This window comes from Cyclopterus lumpus, chromosome 15 (assembly GCF_009769545.1).
Source record: "Cyclopterus lumpus isolate fCycLum1 chromosome 15, fCycLum1.pri, whole genome shotgun sequence".
Lineage (NCBI taxonomy): Eukaryota > Metazoa > Chordata > Actinopteri > Perciformes > Cyclopteridae > Cyclopterus > Cyclopterus lumpus.
In genome coordinates this window covers 16,743,362-16,762,042 of record NC_046980.1, presented here as the reverse complement: position 1 = coordinate 16,762,042, position 18,681 = coordinate 16,743,362, and the positions used below count along the sequence as shown (strand labels likewise).

General features: G+C 43.8%; 1 protein-coding gene across 1 annotated transcript; it reads right to left on the bottom strand.

The window, feature by feature from the left end:
• Positions 1 to 109: 109 nt before the first annotated feature.
• vit (vitrin) lies at positions 110 to 18,144 on the bottom strand. Its single transcript, XM_034552513.1, is given in 38 exon segments — positions 110 to 1,441; positions 1,444 to 1,475; positions 1,732 to 1,837; positions 1,840 to 1,908; positions 1,911 to 2,028; positions 2,030 to 2,108; positions 2,110 to 2,198; positions 2,200 to 2,271; positions 2,273 to 2,305; positions 2,390 to 2,425; positions 2,427 to 2,447; positions 2,449 to 2,570; positions 2,573 to 2,613; positions 3,493 to 3,506; positions 3,508 to 3,601; positions 3,685 to 3,742; positions 3,745 to 3,789; positions 3,792 to 3,832; positions 4,412 to 4,448; positions 4,975 to 5,004; positions 5,307 to 5,354; positions 5,609 to 5,671; positions 5,866 to 5,870; positions 6,206 to 6,269; positions 6,606 to 6,665; positions 7,316 to 7,390; positions 9,471 to 9,533; positions 10,041 to 10,103; positions 10,454 to 10,504; positions 10,596 to 10,634; positions 11,013 to 11,039; positions 11,678 to 11,863; positions 12,376 to 12,453; positions 12,537 to 12,670; positions 12,763 to 12,919; positions 13,280 to 13,345; positions 13,580 to 13,670; positions 18,009 to 18,144. Coding segments are annotated over 37 exon segments (2,493 nt in total). The 5' UTR covers positions 13,614 to 13,670; positions 18,009 to 18,144; the 3' UTR covers positions 110 to 1,298.
• Between the last annotated feature and the right edge of the window lie 537 nt (positions 18,145 to 18,681).

Below are 18,681 nucleotides of genomic sequence, written 5' to 3'. Positions count from 1 at the left end.
TATCCATGGAGAGTGCAAGCTACTCTGAATCTAAACGTGTGTATCATGTCTGAGTTTTCACACAAATTGGATCATCAAACATTCAGGAGAAGACGCCGTTAAGTTCTCTTTATTTTCTTTTATTATAAATTGCCAAACGAAACAAAAAATATTGATCAATTATGAACATTATAAGCGAAAGACTTAATATGCATATGTACAAACGGGACATAACGGGAAGAAAATCATAAATACTCTTTCATCAAAACGGAGAAAAGCCTGCGACGAGTGATGAGATGAACTACTGTCATTCCAGAGAAGCACATTTCTGATCGACTATCACTCTTTACAAAGATATACAAAGCTCCTCTTTCCTCACTCAAGTCCACTTCTTTGTTCTGTGTTGTTGATTTGCCTTTCACATAATCCTCATTTCAGCTACCACTCATACCAACAGCCGTATCAGCAGCATAGTCTTTGAGAGGAACTTTAACAAGGTCCCTACTATCAAATCTCTCCTATTAGGAAGATTAATATTCACCAATTCTAAGAAAAGTATATCCTCTTTACAGAGAATTGTATAAAAAGCACCATATTAAGTTTATGAAGTATCTTAAGCCATAGGAGCAAGTGCTAGCCATGCTTTAAATCTACAATTGCAAGCACCATATCCCAGTAAGGTAGCTTTATGTGTGTTAATTGTTTTGAACCACTTCCTAATAAGGCATCCTTTGTAAAGGTTCTGTAAGTTGTGTTTGAGGGCTTCTACTTTTGGGTTGTCAAAACGACGCCTGCTTTTACATGATTGTAGTTACAAATTCAAGTCTTCAAATATTCAGTTAGTAAATTTAGTTAATTTTGGTCCAGATATTTTACAGAAGGTCAAGGGGTCAACTAATAATGGAAATAAAAAGCAAAAAAAAACTTAATGTCAGAAAAGGATTCACACCATCTACAGTCGGGGGATATTTCACAACACTAATATTAATAAAAAACCTTTTACAACTTATAAACCCTAAATAAAGGATGACTTACTAAATAATTAGTAATTCTCTGTTCTCTTCATGGCACCACAGTAAACATGAGATGTCGATACGTCACTGTGAATGCAAACCCTTTCTGTATATTTGGGGCCGAATGCGGATTCACGTTAAGATTTGTTTTGTCCGAACTCACAATCGTCACCTAAATTCAAACCCCCTCCCTGTTCATGTATATATGGGGCGCAGCACCACCATCTGGGCCACCGAGTGAGTCAATCTACAGACAGTGTTCTGTTAAGACGGCCCAGGTTGCCCCTCCCCTCCGCCCGTCTGGCCTCAGTTCCTGGGCTGGGAGTTGAACTCCTGGCAGATGTTGTGGATGATCTTGGGTACAAATTTGTAGAGGTTGTCGAACTCGTCCACGAAGAAGGAGTGCTCCTTGTCGGGGTCCGTGGCGATGTACTCCAGCTCGTCCTGGCTGCCCAGGCAATGCCGATGGAGTGGGCGATCACACTGGATCACAGAAGGGAGAGCAGATTACACAGACACACGTCACATGTGTTCTTCTTTTTTTGACCTCAAACACACACAATGCGTGACACCTCACTGTGGGACAGATGGACACCACCGGAGAAAGTACTTTTTGTATGATGATATTGTTGTTTCTGTTCAAGACTTTTCCGCCTTCGTTTTTTAAAGAGCTCAAAGTGTTAGATTATTTCATGCATTATTATGATATTTAGTGAGGTAAAAATGTTTTATAAAATACAAGGACACAATCACTGCTTGACCTCTCTCCCAAAAGTCTCTGAAGCCTCGACCTCCTCTCACATTGACGTGGACAGCCAGTGCGGGTACCCTGACGTCATCATAGAGCGCCCATCTGTAATGACAATCATGATCTTGCGTTTGTTGGGTTTGGATTTGCTGAAAAGCTGCTCCGCGCGAAGGTGATGGCGGCACCGGTGCTCGTCCCGCCGCTCCAGTAGCTGACGCGCTTGATGGCTTTCAGCAGCTCGGCATTGTTGTTGTACTGGCCGAAGCCAAACTCCAGCCTCTGCTCGTAGGGTGTACTGCACAGCTCCGACCCTCGTGTCGGTGTCAGAGATCTCAAACTCCCGCGTGATGTTGCCCACAAACTGCGCACCGTGCGGAGTTTCCGGTTCCCACGCTGCTGGAGCCGTCGATGACGAAGGCGATGTCGTTGGCGTTGAGGCAGGTTTTGCTGCACAAGAGGCTGGTCTGTGTCGCACACCCTCTTCACCAGGGGCTGCACGGCCTTCCTCAGAGCAAACCAGCTGGTCACGGGGCAGGGAGTAGAAGCCGTTGGTCCGACACACAGCCTGCGGGATGAACGGGGGCACACTTTGTTTTCAAACCGGCATGTTTAATCGAAGCATCGACGACGCTTCTGGACAATACTCCACCTTGTCAACAAAGTTGGTCTCAACCAGGTTTTGTTTTCTCGTTGTCGTCGGGGCCCTCAGATGGTCACGAAGAATATGTTGATGCCAGACTCGCGAGCGAGCCGGACGCCTCCTCCACCTTGTCTGTGGGGCCAGCCGTCCACCAGCACCACGGCCACGTTGGGAGCTCCTCCTCGGTTCCATTGGCATCGCTGAAGTAGTGCGTGTTGATGTAGGGAGAGGGCCTTTCTGTCAGAGCACCAGGGGGCAGCAGGAGGACTGTTACAATGACGCTACAGACACTTCTGAACAAGTCTGAGTTGAAATGCAGGAATGCATTCAGGGATAAGACAATATGAGAGAGAAGAACCATTCGTTGTACTCACATTGTTACTCAACCGAATACAAATACACATGGACTGTAGAGCATAATAAAACAAAAGGACTATATATATATATGACTTTTGAACGTGCTCATTATGTACATTCAGCGGACTGAGATTTTTGGAAGCTGTATGTCTTCCAAGATAATATGTGTCCGAAACGACCTTCCTAAAGAATTCTGTATGCAGCATAACACTTACCGTGGTGGTGTACAAATAAAGACATGTGCTTTAAGTGTAGCATCATCAACAGAAAATGTGATATCCTATAATTTAGTCGTTGTTGGTGGTCTACACCAGATGCAGTGTAGGAGAGGCCCTGTGTGGGACCATAACCTCTCACACTCTTGTATGATTAAAGAGCACTTTCTGGGCAAACACAAACAACACTATTTGTAGGTGGATGCAAAATGTTGGCAAGGTATAAAGACACATGTGGCAGTGGCTGCATCATTCTGACGCACCAACCAAAAGCAGAAAAACAACACTCGTCCCTCTTAAAAGCTGACCCCCTGAGCTGGTAAAAACCAAATGCTTTTTGTCAGAGCAGAGGAAAAACAAGGCTTACAGACGCAGGACTATAATTTAACTTACACTGTCTCGCAGCAAATTTAGATTTAATTCTATCCTTGCATGTGAAAATGTGCCTGGGTAGTAAACCATGTGATAATTGCACCCCTTTCCCTTTCACACTTGCATTTGTTGGCATTTAAGTGTATCTGGCAGCTGACAGCGGGTCACTCACCGACATTGGAGGAGGCCTCCCTTCTGCCCTATCTTTTCTATGGCTGACTTCACCTCCCTGGAGTTGGAGTAGGACCTCAGACTGATCTCTGTCACAGCGTCATCCCTTCAGAAACAAACAAGAGCTCAAATTATGCTTCCTTCTCTAAAGAATGGTACACAGTAACACGACAGGAGCAGTGAGGTTACCCGTATTGGATGACAACCCATCATGGGTCCGGCCACAAACCCACGTTGATGACCTGACCACCTCAGACAGGAAGTCCTTCTGGATCTTAAAGCGCCTCTTCCCATGCTCCAGCTCCCGTCCATCAGGAAGGCCAGGTCCGCATGCAATCTGCAAAAAGTGTTTGGTAATATAGTTATTACAAGAAATAAGGTTAAATGTGTGACATTTGTTAAAACGTGATGCCCTGCACAGTCGTAGCAAGAAAGTCACTGCGACAGACATTAAAGGTTTTGGAGCCATGTTTACCAGTGGGCACCAGTTGTTTTAATGTCGTGCATGAGGACAAGCCATGGGTGATTTCACGCTCTTTCACTGATTGACAATCGGGATGGAAACATAGCAATGACCTCGCAAAAGCAACGAGGAAGGCGATTGCTACCGGAGCAAACATGTATGAAAACAATGCATTTCATGCAATTGTCTTTGTAAATGGTTTATGAGGGAAATTAAATCATTCAACACATTATTAGGTCTCAGAGATACATGGCTGTTGGTGAGAAACCTGCATGTAAACAACATCTGTGTGTTTGTTGACCAAATAATTCTACAGGGTGCGCTTATGCGCGCCACAGAATTGACCATGGTAACAAATGCTCTGCCCCAACTTCACCAGGATTATCAGAATCCAAAGATGCAATGAACAAAACACGTGTTGTGTCAGAAGTGGCTTTTAAACGGTGTGAGGACATACTTGGGTCTCCCTGTGACACAAGCTCAGGGTGCTCTGGGTGTAGGTTCCTGCTCCCTCCGTTGAAGCCTGAAAAAACAAGAACACACACCAGTCTGCTTTTCAGGCTCTATAACGTAAAGAATACTTTTCACACATTTCCCTGGACCGTTAATAATCGTTGACATACGCATTCTCAAATGATTGAAGTCCAATCCCTTGTAATCACACAGCATTTTATAGAAGATATTAATATATACTACACTCTACTAGTAATGAAAGAGAAAATGTTTGTTTGGTTAAATTTACATTGACCATGAATGATAAATGGACTTATACTTGGACAGTGCTTCCACCCACTCAAAGTGCGTTTACACTACATGTCATTCACATCATTCATGTAATTCACTCATTCATACAGTGAGTAACAGGGGCTACCATGCAAGGTGCCTCTTCTCACCTGGCCATCAGGACTTAGGAATTAGGACTATCTAATCAATCACACGCATTCGTACACCGCACGCACAACCTACTGGAGCCATTTGGGGTTAGGTGTCTTGCCCTATGACGCATCGACATGGACGAGCGGAGCCGGGTGATCGAACCGCAAATCCTCTGAATGAGTGGTGGACCCGCTTTCACATTGAAGGCGCAGTTTCACAGCCTTCCACTTTCTAGTGATCCCAATGTTTGCTTGTATCTGTTGTGGCAATAAGTATGCCAAAAAGGAACTGATTTTATCCTCAAGCAACCACCGTGCACTTTGACTTTGACTCCGGATCCCTTCAATTACAGGCCAGATGCTTTTTCCTTGGACGGCCTCCAAGGTTTGGTTTGTACTTATAGTCTGAACTGAGGACTTACTGGCAAAGTTACTCTTTGGTGCACAGAGAGGAGTAGTGCCAGCTGTCTTACCTGTTTCATAAGGATTTGTGTCTGGCTTCCAAGCGTCCACTGGCTCCACTGCTAGATGATATACATACAAGCTCGGCATTAGCACATGTCTACCACGAAGCAGCAAGTAGGAACTAACCAACACTCACCATTGGACGTTACATGAAAAGGTGGATTGTCATCATTTCTGTGCGCTCTACTCATTATTAGAACGCTAAAGCCGCAGCAGTTAGGAACACCTGACAACGCACTGAATAGCAGAGCAAAGGACAGAAAAGAGTAGGATTGCTTTGTAGATGCTATTTGATGTGTCCGCTGCTCACCTCTAGTCTGGGTTTTATCCAATGGCACTTTATGGTGTCCATCTGAGTCAGTGGAGCGTGGCACTAAAAGTGAAGACATCATCAGTGAGACTGTGACACGTGTGAAACAAATGTAAAAGACGCAATGGTGTTCAGCTCCATGGTATTTCTTTTGGCTGTGTCATCAAACAGATGACTGCAAGCTGAAAGATAGGTCTTTTTTTGTGCTTTGTCAATTGGCCATAATGTGGGAGTTTTGTATTTTCTAATGTTAATACTGTAACTCAAAACAAATCAAATTTGCTCCAATATCCCCAGCATTGTTGCAAAACACGTGTATTCGATTTCTTGCCGAGAGTTAGACAAAATGAACATTGGCACAAAGCCATTTAAACACCAAATGAAACACGAGAGAAATTAAACTAGTCCTGTGTAAGAACATAAAATGGGCACAAGAGTTTATGAGTGTTGTCCATGTCTGGAAAGGCGTGTCAACTGAGAGAAAACACTCAAACAGGTTTGACATTTGACAAAATTACAATCCCTTCATATGACAATATAAAAACCCGAACCCCAAGACTTGTTAGTTCCCAGTAAAAAGAATAGAAAAGCACTTACGGTACGGTCCCAAAGTTATAAAACCAGCGCTCATATTCTGAGATATCAGGCCTGTGATCCCGAGCTAGAGAAGGACGTTGTGAAACCCTGTTAGTATTCCCACAATGAACCTCAGAGGGAAAACCACACATTTCCATGGTTGTGATTGGTCACATGTTCTTCCAAACCAATCCCATACCAGTGGAAACAACTTCACAGGACTCTCTCATATGGCATGCAATATGGCATGACACATTGCATGTACTTACAGATGCACACATGGTCAGCAGATAGCTTCACTCCATCAGTGACACAAGCAATGCTACATGCAACATCAATGGACGCCAGGTTTAGTAACCTGCTGAGGGGGGGCAGTACACACCTGGCTGTGGGTGCTGCGCTGCCTCAGACTTTGATTTACCTGTAATCTCAGATGTGTCCGTCTCACTCCACGTGTATCCTGAGTCTGGAGCTGCATAAGCTAACATCTGAACGTACAGCAGAGAGGTGGAGGCATCAGCAACTACAAGAGTTACATTTAAGGTATTTATTGCTGTCATAAAACTACTGATACACCCACGGCCCTCTGCTGGACTTTGGTATTCAGTGCTCATTAGCAGATGTTTGCATAGTCAACTAAGGGCGGTAAACATGATAGTTGAGCACCGTTTAACGGGCTGCAGTGGATCTGTGATTATGAACCCCACGCTTCCACTAGCGTGGGTTCGGGGTGGCTGATATGATTATGTGGGATGGTGATGGGTCCTGGAGCCTTGTACACCAGCTTCTGTAACAAAACACACTAAAACCGGGTAGATATGGCTCATAACGATTGGCAATTGGACTCAGCGGGGCAAACATTTTTTATCGGGCAGCTCTAAAAAATTATACTTGCTCCTTTTTTCTTCTGATTCCATTCATGACTTAAAAATAGCATACGTTATGACCGTGACTTTTGGGATCCCAATTGTCATTTTGAAAGACGGATGTATCTTAGAAGAGTGAATCTCTCCTTATACATCATGTTGGGAAAATGTAAGCATGCTGACGTAGCATTTAAAGAAAACATTGACATTTGTATTAGAAGCTTATAAATCGTTGAAGAAGAATGATCTGTTTTGTATTCGGTACCTGCCGGTTGTCGAGCTCCAGGGAACCAATCCGGACGAGGTAAGACGGGGAGTGCCCAATCCCTTCTAGGAAAAGCTGTGCAGGGATATTAGAAAGCTTTGTTCAGGACAAGCATCGAGGAGGAGCACACTTGGGGACCTGCCGACGTTATTTTTATCTTGTACATACCCCACTGGGGTATGTACAAGATGTTCAGCATCTACTCTGACACTAAACATACAGTAGTCAGACAGACAGGTGTCTGAGTAAAGTTTAGCCTCACATCTTTTGAGGGTAGAGAGACAGAGGGGGGGAAAATACCTTTTACTAGTTTTCTGTGTTCTATCCTGCTGGCATAATCAAATTTGTTTAAACAGACTCAAAGTTTGAAAATGAAATGTGGCAGAATACATCAGGCTCTTTAATTGACGTTAATCGAAATGTGATTGAACACGAGAAGCCCGAACAGCTGAGCAAAACCATAGCAGTGCATTGCATCTGTTTAAACTGACTGAGCCGTGACACACACACTTCAGTTAACCCTCCCTGTGGTGGATTGGCCCCTTACACAACACACAACAGAAGCCTGTTCTGAGGTTCCCATCCAGTGCAGCAAGAGAGCAGGGCCTTTGTTGATCGGGTCAGGCTGGGAGAACCCAGCCAACAGCTCAGCGAAGCGTGAGAGTATTATTTTAAAGTTGGTGTCAAACTAGGGACAGTGTAGATAGTGGGACGCAGAGATTAGCCTAATCTGCTGCCGGTCCAAGGCCCAGCGCTATACAGCAGACAGGGGTGTTATTTTTTCTGATGAAACAGGTGCTTTAAAAGGATTGGGTTTAACTCTCCTGATCAGAGTCACTTCAGTGGGCACTGCGGCCACAAGGTCACAGCGGGATCAGGGACACCGATCCTCACCTTGGGTTGCAGCTCAGTCTGCCACATGTTTGCAGGAGAGTTGATAATATGCAATTTCTCTGAAAGTCCCCATGAAAAGAATCTCAACAATGTTTTACATGAATCTTTGTGGTTGTCAAGTGGGCATATCTCATTACAAATGGAAGGCTAAACTGGGTTTCCAGAAAGCTGAGCAATACATTTGAACATCTGTTAGTGGTAGCCGGGTGGCAATGCGACTCAGGAGAAAACCCTTCAACTAATAAACTCCAAAGCCAGCAAGCATAGACCCCGCTGGAGTGTCGTTGAGAAAGAAACTGAATCCCTGCCGGCTCCAGGGGCGCTGCTGTGTAGCTGAACCTCACCTCCAACCTCTAACCTTAAGCTTCAAGAATTTCCCTAAGGGTTTCAATAAAGTCTCACGTTATTATCCACAAGCTGCTGATCTGAATAGTTGTTCTCTGCACTGATCAGATAGTTTATATATATATATATGCTCAGCAGAAACAGGTTAGTCAGATAATTGATGCACTAGCTTAAAACGGCTGACACTGCATTATAGAAATCCTATCATACAATCAACCATCATTTGAATGGATATAGCCATGTCTAACTTTAGGGATAAACGCTTTCGCATTCCACAGAAACAAAAACAGAAGCGGATTCTTCAGGGAGCCAAACCGAGCCTGGCTGCAGAGAGCTTTCTATTCCTGACAGGCTGGAGATCGGGCCCCAGATCCTGCAGCGCTTTGGATCGGGTCACATGCGTCTCTCGGGGAGCAGCACCGCGCCACTTGGTTGCTGCTGCTTTGATCTCTCTCCTCTCTGCAAGCTTTTACAAGGGAGGTGGAAGAGAGCCCAGATGGGATCTGTCATAAGATGTTATTACTGTACTGAATGACCACGTTTCTCATCGTGATCTTATCTAATAGAGAGAGTTGAGAGTTTGCTGCTGTCTGAGAATAGTGGAGATGGGGTTACAAGACGAATTCAGGACGATGATATCACATCATCGCTCATCTCTGACATGTACTGACATACTCTCTGCTCAATTTTTCATGTTGGGTTCAGTGTAAATATAGAATTGTATTTCTTGGGAGTGACCACGCACTGAACCAAAGCATCTCACAGAGGGTAAACATTAGCGATGCTTTATAATAAAAAAACCCCAGAGGGTTTTATTACCCTAGTTGTTCCCGTGTGATCAGACCTGTGTACTTCTCAGCGAGTGCGGCTGCTTGGACAGTTTGGGATATCCCGCTGGAGGTCTGGAGATACTTACCGGGGTTTGACTGGCTCATGGTTGGAGACCGCTCGGGCGGAGCCGGCTGAACCCTGTTAAAAACTGTTTGTAGCAATAAGAAACAGAAGAGGGGGGCAGAAGAGAGTAAGAGAGTTTCAGTTTGGGTGCTCCATCCACAAATGTAGCCCAGCTGTTTCGCTTTGAGTGAAGTTGAAGGCATTTTCTGCACAGCATGATATCAAAAAACAAAGGGAGATATGCTGGGCATATTACAGGCCTTAACTCGGCTTCATTTGCCTTTTTCATCTCAGAAAATGAAAACAGGAACAAGAGGATGTGCACGATGACAGAGAACAGTGGTTCTCGCGTAAGGAATGTTAGATGAGATGCTTGGAGTGGATTAGTGGTGACCCTGGGGTGAAGACCACAGGGGCTTATGGGTGTGGATACGAGGGCCAGACTTACAGCAGCCTTCGTTTTTGGGATTCTTGTTCCAACAAAGTCATCTGTCCACCCCTGAAGCCCTTGACCCACATTACCTGTCAGTCCCACCATGCGTGTACCTGTTACTCTGTTACTGTTTCTGTGTGTGTTACTGAGGAGGCTGACCTGGGCCAACTGGAGAGGATGGTTGTCTCCTGATAGACGACCCTGCCTCTGGTCTGCGTAGACCTGGGCCCAAGATGTGGAGACAAACGTGTTTATTACGAGGAAACATGTAATGAAACTCCTCTTTTGTATCAGCACTGACAGTAAACATGGGGCACACTAAAAACACTGTCTTTGAACTTGACCTTGAAAGACAACAGAGCAGAAGCTCAGCTTCTCTAGAACAATCTGGTGTTAGAAAACTAGTAAACGCCTTTTAAAGCAGCAGTGCATGTACCGAAACGGAGATGCCATGCAGAGTTTACATGTTATCGGTACAAAAGAAAGACAGAGCAAAGAGCAATTGTTGAGATGGTTTCTGGTTAAGGAAGAATGAAAAAAAAAGACATCAGGAGGTTTAAAGCTTGGTTTACCTGCACTGGCACGTTGCGGGAATCTATTGGGATAGGCACTTCCTCTGAATACTTTGAAGAAATGTCGTGGTTTAGTTAAATGGTTATATGGGCTGTGAAAGACTTTCCAAGAGCTGCAGGATCAGTGAAAGTATTGACATACCTTGGCTGGGCCTCTTTCCGTGCTCATTCTGTGACTGTCCTATCCCAGTGCGAGTGTGGGCAAATTTAGACAAACACATTTGAATGTAAATACAACATCTTGGTTTGGGATTCAGTAGAAACCAATTACCCGGGTCATGCTCTTACTGTTTTAAGTTTTTTGACTTAAAACGAGTGAACTGAACTGATTTTGATTATTATTAGATACACAAGTTAACTAACATCAACACATTTAATACAGAATACACAAATCATTTTAATGCACACTTTTAAGGACTAATTTACCGCAAACACCCCATGCTTGATGTAGAAATATATTCCTGCATACATCCCAGTGCAAAACAACACCCTTGCACCCTCATGCCACCCAAAAAACCCTAAAAACCGTGTTGACCCCTCTTTGCTTTGCTTCACTTACTTGAGGCGAGGTATGGGTGACTGCTGCCTGGACAGAAGAAAGACAAATGGGGTGCCAATGTGGAGCGAGGTAATGTTACAGAAAATGAAAGAGAGAGAGATGGTCGGGAGGTTGTCTGGCACACCGCCCATCTCATTTACACACATACCTTAAGATATTGCAGCATTGCACTGTAGCTGCACTTCCATCCAAAACAGGGCCGATGTCTCGCAGTGATTACCATTTGATAATGTTTTCATTTAATAAGAGTGATGAAAGGTTTGGCGATCAAGTGTACAGTGAAGTCACTCAAGCAGCTGAGCAGCACTGTACAAACTTCATCACAGACCAGCAGTAATTTGTCATAATTGCGGTTGTGACTTGTAATTACCAGCAGCAATCATTCATCTTCATCACTCAGTTTCACACAGATGAAAGCTTGTTCTGGCAAACAGCTTTTCTAGTTACAAGCTGTTAATGTTAGTCAGACGTCAGTTAGGCGGCACACAGTGCAGTGGATTTTCTGTGTGGATCGGTATTATTGGATCATTAACAGCATCCTGCATCCAAGTAAATACACAATCCTGCACACCACTTACGTGGATCCATTGATTTAGAGGAAAGAATCAGCTTTTTGTACATATGTGTGCAAAAAGCTGATTGAAGTGTGTGTTTGTTTAAATCACCTGCATCCCTAACTTTATGGACAGCAGCACGAGGCTTGGTGGTAGTGGGTGGAGGTGTAGTTGTAGTGGTGGTGGGTGCCAGTGTGGTGGTGGTGGTGGGCTCAGGTGTTGTAGTCGTGGTGGGTTCAGGTGCTGTTGTCGTAGGCAGCGCTGTGGTGGTCGCAGGGGATTTGGCCTCCTTTTGACCTGAAAGGAGACTGTTTAAGGCGGTCGTGTAGAAGATGGATGGACGGGGAGGAAGAGTGTCTACAGTAACCTCTGTGTTGTAATGCATTCTTGACATTCTTCACGAGACTGCAGCACTACGACTCCCCATTCATCCTGAGCGAAGTTCAACTTGCCAGAGTCAAGCGCAGGGACAGTTGTGTACGTAGTAACCCTTTGCCACAAAGTCTGGGTTAAAACTGAGCAAAGACTGTTTGAAAAGTCAAAGTTATTAGAAGTCTACTTTACATTTAACCTGTGTTTCCACAGTATTTAATTTGTAGAAAGTCCAACTATACTCTAAATCATTTTTAATATAAATACTGTTGATATAGACATCTAAAACAAATTTCTCTGTTTGAAGCAACATTTCTGGATTCTTTTTCATTGCTTAGTGGATTCTAATCAGATTGTCCAAACTAAATTGAGTGCACTAAAATTCATATTAACATAAAAGATGCATGATGTGAGTGTTAAAATGACCCTCCTCTCACTTGTTTTCACGTAGGTTGGTCTTGAGGGAACGTAGTCCAGAGTAGATGGGTAGATCACTCCTTTCTTGGGCTTCCCCACTGAAACACAACAGATCCAGCTGCTGGTTGGAGGGCTAACTCTAAATAAATGTGTTTAACATGGATTCCTTCATTATTAATACCTGAGACAACGAACGACTCCCTCCACTTAGGTAGAGACAGCGAGCGCACTCCATTGGAATTACTGCCTTTGTAGATGTTCTGTCCCGCCATCTTCCTCACTATCACCTTTCCTCCCGTGTTGGTGATGACGCCACTGTGGACACAAAAAGTTTTATCGGATAAAAAGACTACTTTGACTGCCATAAAGCGCTTTATTTGACATTCATCACTCTGCTGGCTGTGGACCTGTGGATGGCTGCGTTGCAGATGCTGGAGATGGAGGCGAACACGCCTGTCCCATAGACTTGCTGCTTTGTCTCCTTACAGTGTGCAGGACACTTGGCTATGAACTCTGGGAGATTGATCTTCCCTGCTCTGACATCACACTCGATGGCTGGAATAACTGTGGAGAGAAGAAGAAGAAGAAGTGGAAGACAGAATATTAGACAGGTCAGGATTGTTGTTTAGATGCTGAAGTTAAATATAATCAATGTTTCCATAGCAGTTTAGTTTGAGACGAAACAATTAGTCAATGAATTGATGAATCAATTTACAGGAAAACAACTAATTTGATAATCAAAGAATCGTTCGTTATTTCTCAAACAAAAATAAAAACGTATCCAGCCTACCAATACATATCGAAAGCTTTTCCAGTATGTAGTGATTTAGAAAGTCTCTATTTTGGAATAAGTGAATGTGAAGAAACTGCAGTGGAGATGATAACACTGGGACTGGTGGAGATTACAGGCTTGCTGATGGCTACCTTGCTTTGGTTTCTTGTTCTTTGATCCTTTAGGCTTGGCCCAGCAAGCACAGGACAGGAGGAGCGCTGCGGGGGAGGCAGAGGGAGTTTCACACAATAGCAGACAAAGTACCGTAATCTTCAGTGTGTTTACTGCACACAGAAAAACCTCTATGACGGAGGATGCTGCTGTTTGAGGGTGTGAATGTAAAGAAAAATTGGACTCTCGAGGGAGTATTTTGGAAAATACGAAACGTTGTTGTGTAGGATGATACATTTAAAACCAGCGTACTTCTGCAGAGAAACAGACGGGTTGCTCACCAAGACAAATGGCCGTGAGTGATGCTCTGATCATGATGGGTGCTGTGTCGGTTCAGCAGGTCAGCCAGATGTCCTTGTCTAACCTCCCAACCTTAGAGAGAAGAGAAGCAGTAGAATGTCACTGTCACCCTCTGAAACCCATTTCCTGCTTCCTGCTTTGGTCACTTTATTCTAAACATTTCTGATGTAGTGGCGTAGTGTCAGCTGGAAACAAGACAGAGTAAACTTGTGCCTCTGAAAACACTTTCCACAGATTTTCGGATAAATAGCAGACAGACTTTGGATTGTAACACAGAGCTGAAGGACTCATCGGCATTCACAAAACCAAATGTGGCCAAGTAAATATTTACATATTTATTATAACTTAAGTTGTCGCTCCTACTTCTGAAATCAGTCAGATAAAAAATGGATTGCAGGTCAGCGTAGCTCACCCTTTCTAGTTCCAATTATTTTGGTTTCAAATGGCTGAAGCTATTTGCCAATCGGAAGCCCCACAGTGAACCTTTGGGCTGAGACAAAACAGTATGTGACTATGGAGTCAGACTCAATTAGAGAGCACACACAGTTTAATGTGTAAGGAACGGGGAACTGTGTCCAATCAGATGGCATCTTTGTTTGAAACGAACAACCACATCAAGCTGGCTCCCATTCTAAAATAAAGGCTGTTTACAGTAGACAGATAAAATGTCTTTGTGTGTCTGTCATTGCGATTCAAAAGTAATAAATCAAAGGGTGGCCTATGTTAACTAGAGCACAAGTGGATCAAGACGTCATTCCAGACACCGCAGGTTTGTTGTAGTAATGATATCGCAGCCAGCCAGAGGAAGCCTTACACTGGCTGGAAGATGAACTAAATACGAGAGCCAGCCCGGTCCCTGCTCTATGCCGAGGTGGTGGGATGGAGGTGATGAATGAGGCCTCCCTGTTAACAGAAGATGGCTGTTCCTCATCACATCACACACTCCAGCAGGTTCAATCTGATCAAGCGGTGACATGTGATCATACAGCGACCTCTGAGTCAGGGTCAGATGTGATGGGCCAGAAGTATTGAACTACTATTGAAAATTCAATGTAGAAATACACCTGTTTGTTCCAATCTGTGGTTAGAAGATCCCCAGTTGACCCCAGGAAGTGTTGCCAGATTGGGCTTTGATTATGTTGGACTGGTAGATTAAATTTGGCCTGCTTTTTTCAATATTTGGCAGGGTTTTGAAAGTATTGTGAGAACAATAATAACAAACAAGCATCAAGTCATTAGAAAGTAAAAAAGATAATCATACAAAATTAAGTAAACTTTTTTGTGTCCTCTCACTCATGTTATTGACTCATTCATTTTGAGAATGTTTTGATTGTATTTAATCATCATGAAGGTCTACTTACCTTAGATCATCTACTGACATTATTGACATTTAAATTTGTGTATGTGAGGTTCTAACATCACTCTTTGTGGGTTGTAATAGCATCCAACAATATATTTATGGTTATTTGATGCAGATATATAGCTTTGCATGCGTATGATGTGTTTTCTATTGGTTTTACGGTTTTATGCTGGTTTTCAGCAGAGTTATGATTTGGGCTGTTTTTTATTAAATTGAGCGGGTTTTAAGTTATGTCCCATCTGGCAACTGTCCAGGAGTGTGGGTGTGGAGAATCCCAACCTTAACACAACTGAGGTGCCCCTCAGCAAGGCATTTAACCTTCAACTGCGCCAAAACTAAACCTATTCTGTTGGCCATATGCTAAATATGAAGCTAGAGCAAGCAACATGTTAGCCTAGATTAGCAAGACTCACCAAGTGTATGCTTTCTTATCTAATGATATTTGTTTGTGTGTGATTACACACCACAACATATCGTGTTAAGGTGAAATTAATATAGCTGCAGTTGGCAGTGATAGGACTTTCCCTAATGCAGCTCTACATATTTATCTGACATTCATGAGCACTGACATGATTGTTCTACAGTGTTGTGCTCTGACAGGCAGATGGATCACTGCTGCACAGTCAGGACTACAATTTGTCCGTGCGGGGAAAAAAATCTGAGGCTGGGAACAAGCTGGGACAGATACGTGTACAGGAGGCCAACCTGCAGCACGCTTCACTGGATAACGCAAACTACAAAACTGATCTGTCATACACCTGCGAGGAAATCTAAACCGTGATGTCGAGCAACTCCTAGCGCAGTAATACTGCAAGAAAAACCTTTGTTCAGGGACTCTGTTCCTCTGACGTGTCATATAAGGAAGGCATGAAGTCATTGTAGGACAAAATGAAATGGACAAAAAATGACAATAATTTCAGACCTCTTGATTTGTGTTCTCAGTGTGAGCCTGTAAATGCCTCCTTCTCTGAGCAGTGAAACATGGATTAAATAATATCCTTTGACAAACACTGTAGGGAGTTTCTGTTACAGAAGATAATATACACACACACACACACACACACACACACACACACACTCACACTCAACTAAAGAATAAAACAAACAGACTCACCCCCTTACCACCACAATACATCTGTGTAGGTGTTGTATGTCTTGCATACACCTGTGTTAAAACGTTAGATAAGGCATGTGTGGTACCTAGTGCCAGCATGCTTTACAGTTCACCAAACTGAGCATCTTCTGCATCTAATTTCTGATGGGTGGGGCCACACATCAAACAAACCGTTGACCATGAAATACTGTGTGAAAAATAAGCAAAGGGATTTGCACAGCCACTTGAAAAGATGAAAGCATCTATGCAGAGGCCTCAGTCCCTTTCAAACCAGGCGGCTCAGACAGGTCACATAGTTTAAGGAATTAATGCACAATTCAATAGCATTCTCTCGACTGTGGATTACAAAACAACCGTAGCTAAGATTACAAGGGCAAGCAGTTTTGAGACAAAGTCTGGTGGACTGCTGCTGCAGTGAAATGAACATGTTCAGCTCCTGAAGGCACATTTCCGGTGTTTTTGAATGCGAAAGAACTAGAAATCTGATAATACAGGGTGAAAATCACACCTGGCAGGAGTTTCACAGGTATATGGTGGCAAAAATGCAAACAGGATGTACAGTAGCTGTCTGTGCCTGTTTCAAAGGACAGCACACAATGGGTTCTCCAAGCAGGGACAACCACACAGCTGTGACACCCAGTTGTGATGTGCCCCACAGTCCTAGAAGGGTTCGAAGGCAGTTGTTGATTAGCACTGATAACGCACTGAAATTCACGTTATTATTTCCAGCTTTTCCATCAGTAATGGTGAACTTTAGGTCCATGCACCGTCACGCCAAAACACAAGGACTGTATTTTAATCCTCCTCCATTTCAGCGGCACCCACATTCCTTGTCTGGGGTGGCCGGTGTAAATGCAACGAGGGTAACCACAGAAGCGGACTGAGGCTCATTTGAGTATCATGATTCAGGAACTGTAACTCGGTTCAACAGGGTTCCTAGGTGATGGCACGCCAGCAGTGAGCAGTATGCACCCTCACCCAGTGCCAGGGAGGGGTACATCCCAGCATTCACAGGTGTCCAGAATGCACTGTAAGCATGCTAGATGTGTAGCAACAAGCACACTAAAGAACCATAGAGAGATCAGACACAGAGGAAAGCCAACATGTCTCTACAAGGTCATTTCTGTACCCTTTTGGGCTGCTGGGACAGTATTTGTTTATCAAGCACAGAACAGGCTGAATTACTTTAATTCTTGGCACTGGCTTGACTGCAAGCCAGAGCCTGTTGTAGAGAGACCACCTGTGCTTAGTCAGGCTCCATCAAACCATACAGAAATGTCAGGAAGAATACACAAAGAATTGTCAAACATAATGTGTAAGAAATAAAAAATAGTAGCTGAAGACTTCACCCTTCTGGTTTGCGGACTATTTACTCAGGCAAAATGAGTCATTTCAAAATAAAGTCTTCGCCTAGCCGCATAGAAATATAAATAAATAAAAACTGGAGCCCTTTCCAAAGATCATATTTTGTAATCAGCACTGAGAGGCTGTAGACTACCGTATAAATGATCATAACATGGCTGAATTCATTCAGCTAAAAAACTAACTTTAAGAAAGAGGAGGGGGGTGTATTAGAAAAATAAACCCAAAGTATCCTGAAACAAGCATGAACGTTAGCAGTGCTGCGTTTATTTGGACAGCCTGTCAAATCTCACAAGGTCGGCTGAAATTAAGCGCAGTCCAAAAATAGCAAAACAAGAAAAGTTAATGAAAAAAAGTGAGAGAAAAAACACCAAAACCTCGCGCTGTGTTTGTTCAAATGTCATACAGACCTGGTTATTAAAAGTACTCAAATGTGCTTGCAATGGATATTAATGACACGCAATTATGCAGCATTTTAAGAAATGTGGTAGCAGCAGCGAGCACAAACCCCCCAGTGCAGTGGAGCTTTCTGATCAAAATCCTCCTCCTCCTGAAGCCACCAAGGTAAACTTACCTTGAGAAGTGGAAATAATCCTCAGGGCGTTAAAATAAAGTAATATTCTGCACAGTTTCCTCGCGAATCCTTACTCTCTCATTGAAACGCAGCGGGCGTGAGTGCACGCGCTGAGCTGCTCCACCTGGACTTTTGCTCCTGCGTGATGGGAGCGCTCATTAAACGTGGAGAACGGGACGGGGCCAGAGCTCCCCCTCTTTGCCCGTCCCACTTCAGGCTCCCAGCTCCTCACCCATGCAGGCAGAAGAAGATCCGTAACCCGAGGGAGGATGACAGCAACATGGCAGTGCAAGCATCCTTTTGTTTGCTTCACATGCTTCTTTTTTTTTTTATATACAGAAGAAGAAGCCAACACGTGTATTCATAGTTTTAGCACGCTATGGATTTGCTTTCTTTTCGCATGCACTTTAAACCGCGCATTGTGCGTTATGTAAGGGAAGAACACCGAGCAATGCTTCTGGTTATATGTTCTGCAACTCACAATCTCACTCATCACCTGACTGAGAATTAAATCAACTAAGAGCAGTAAACTCTCACCAGAGTAATCTCTCCTCCTCCACCAAACAAACACCTGTTTGAGAATTGAGAAACAGAGCTTCAAGTCACATCCACTGACACTTTGGGGTGTGTGGCTTTTGTCCTCCCCCTAACACACACACACACACACACACAC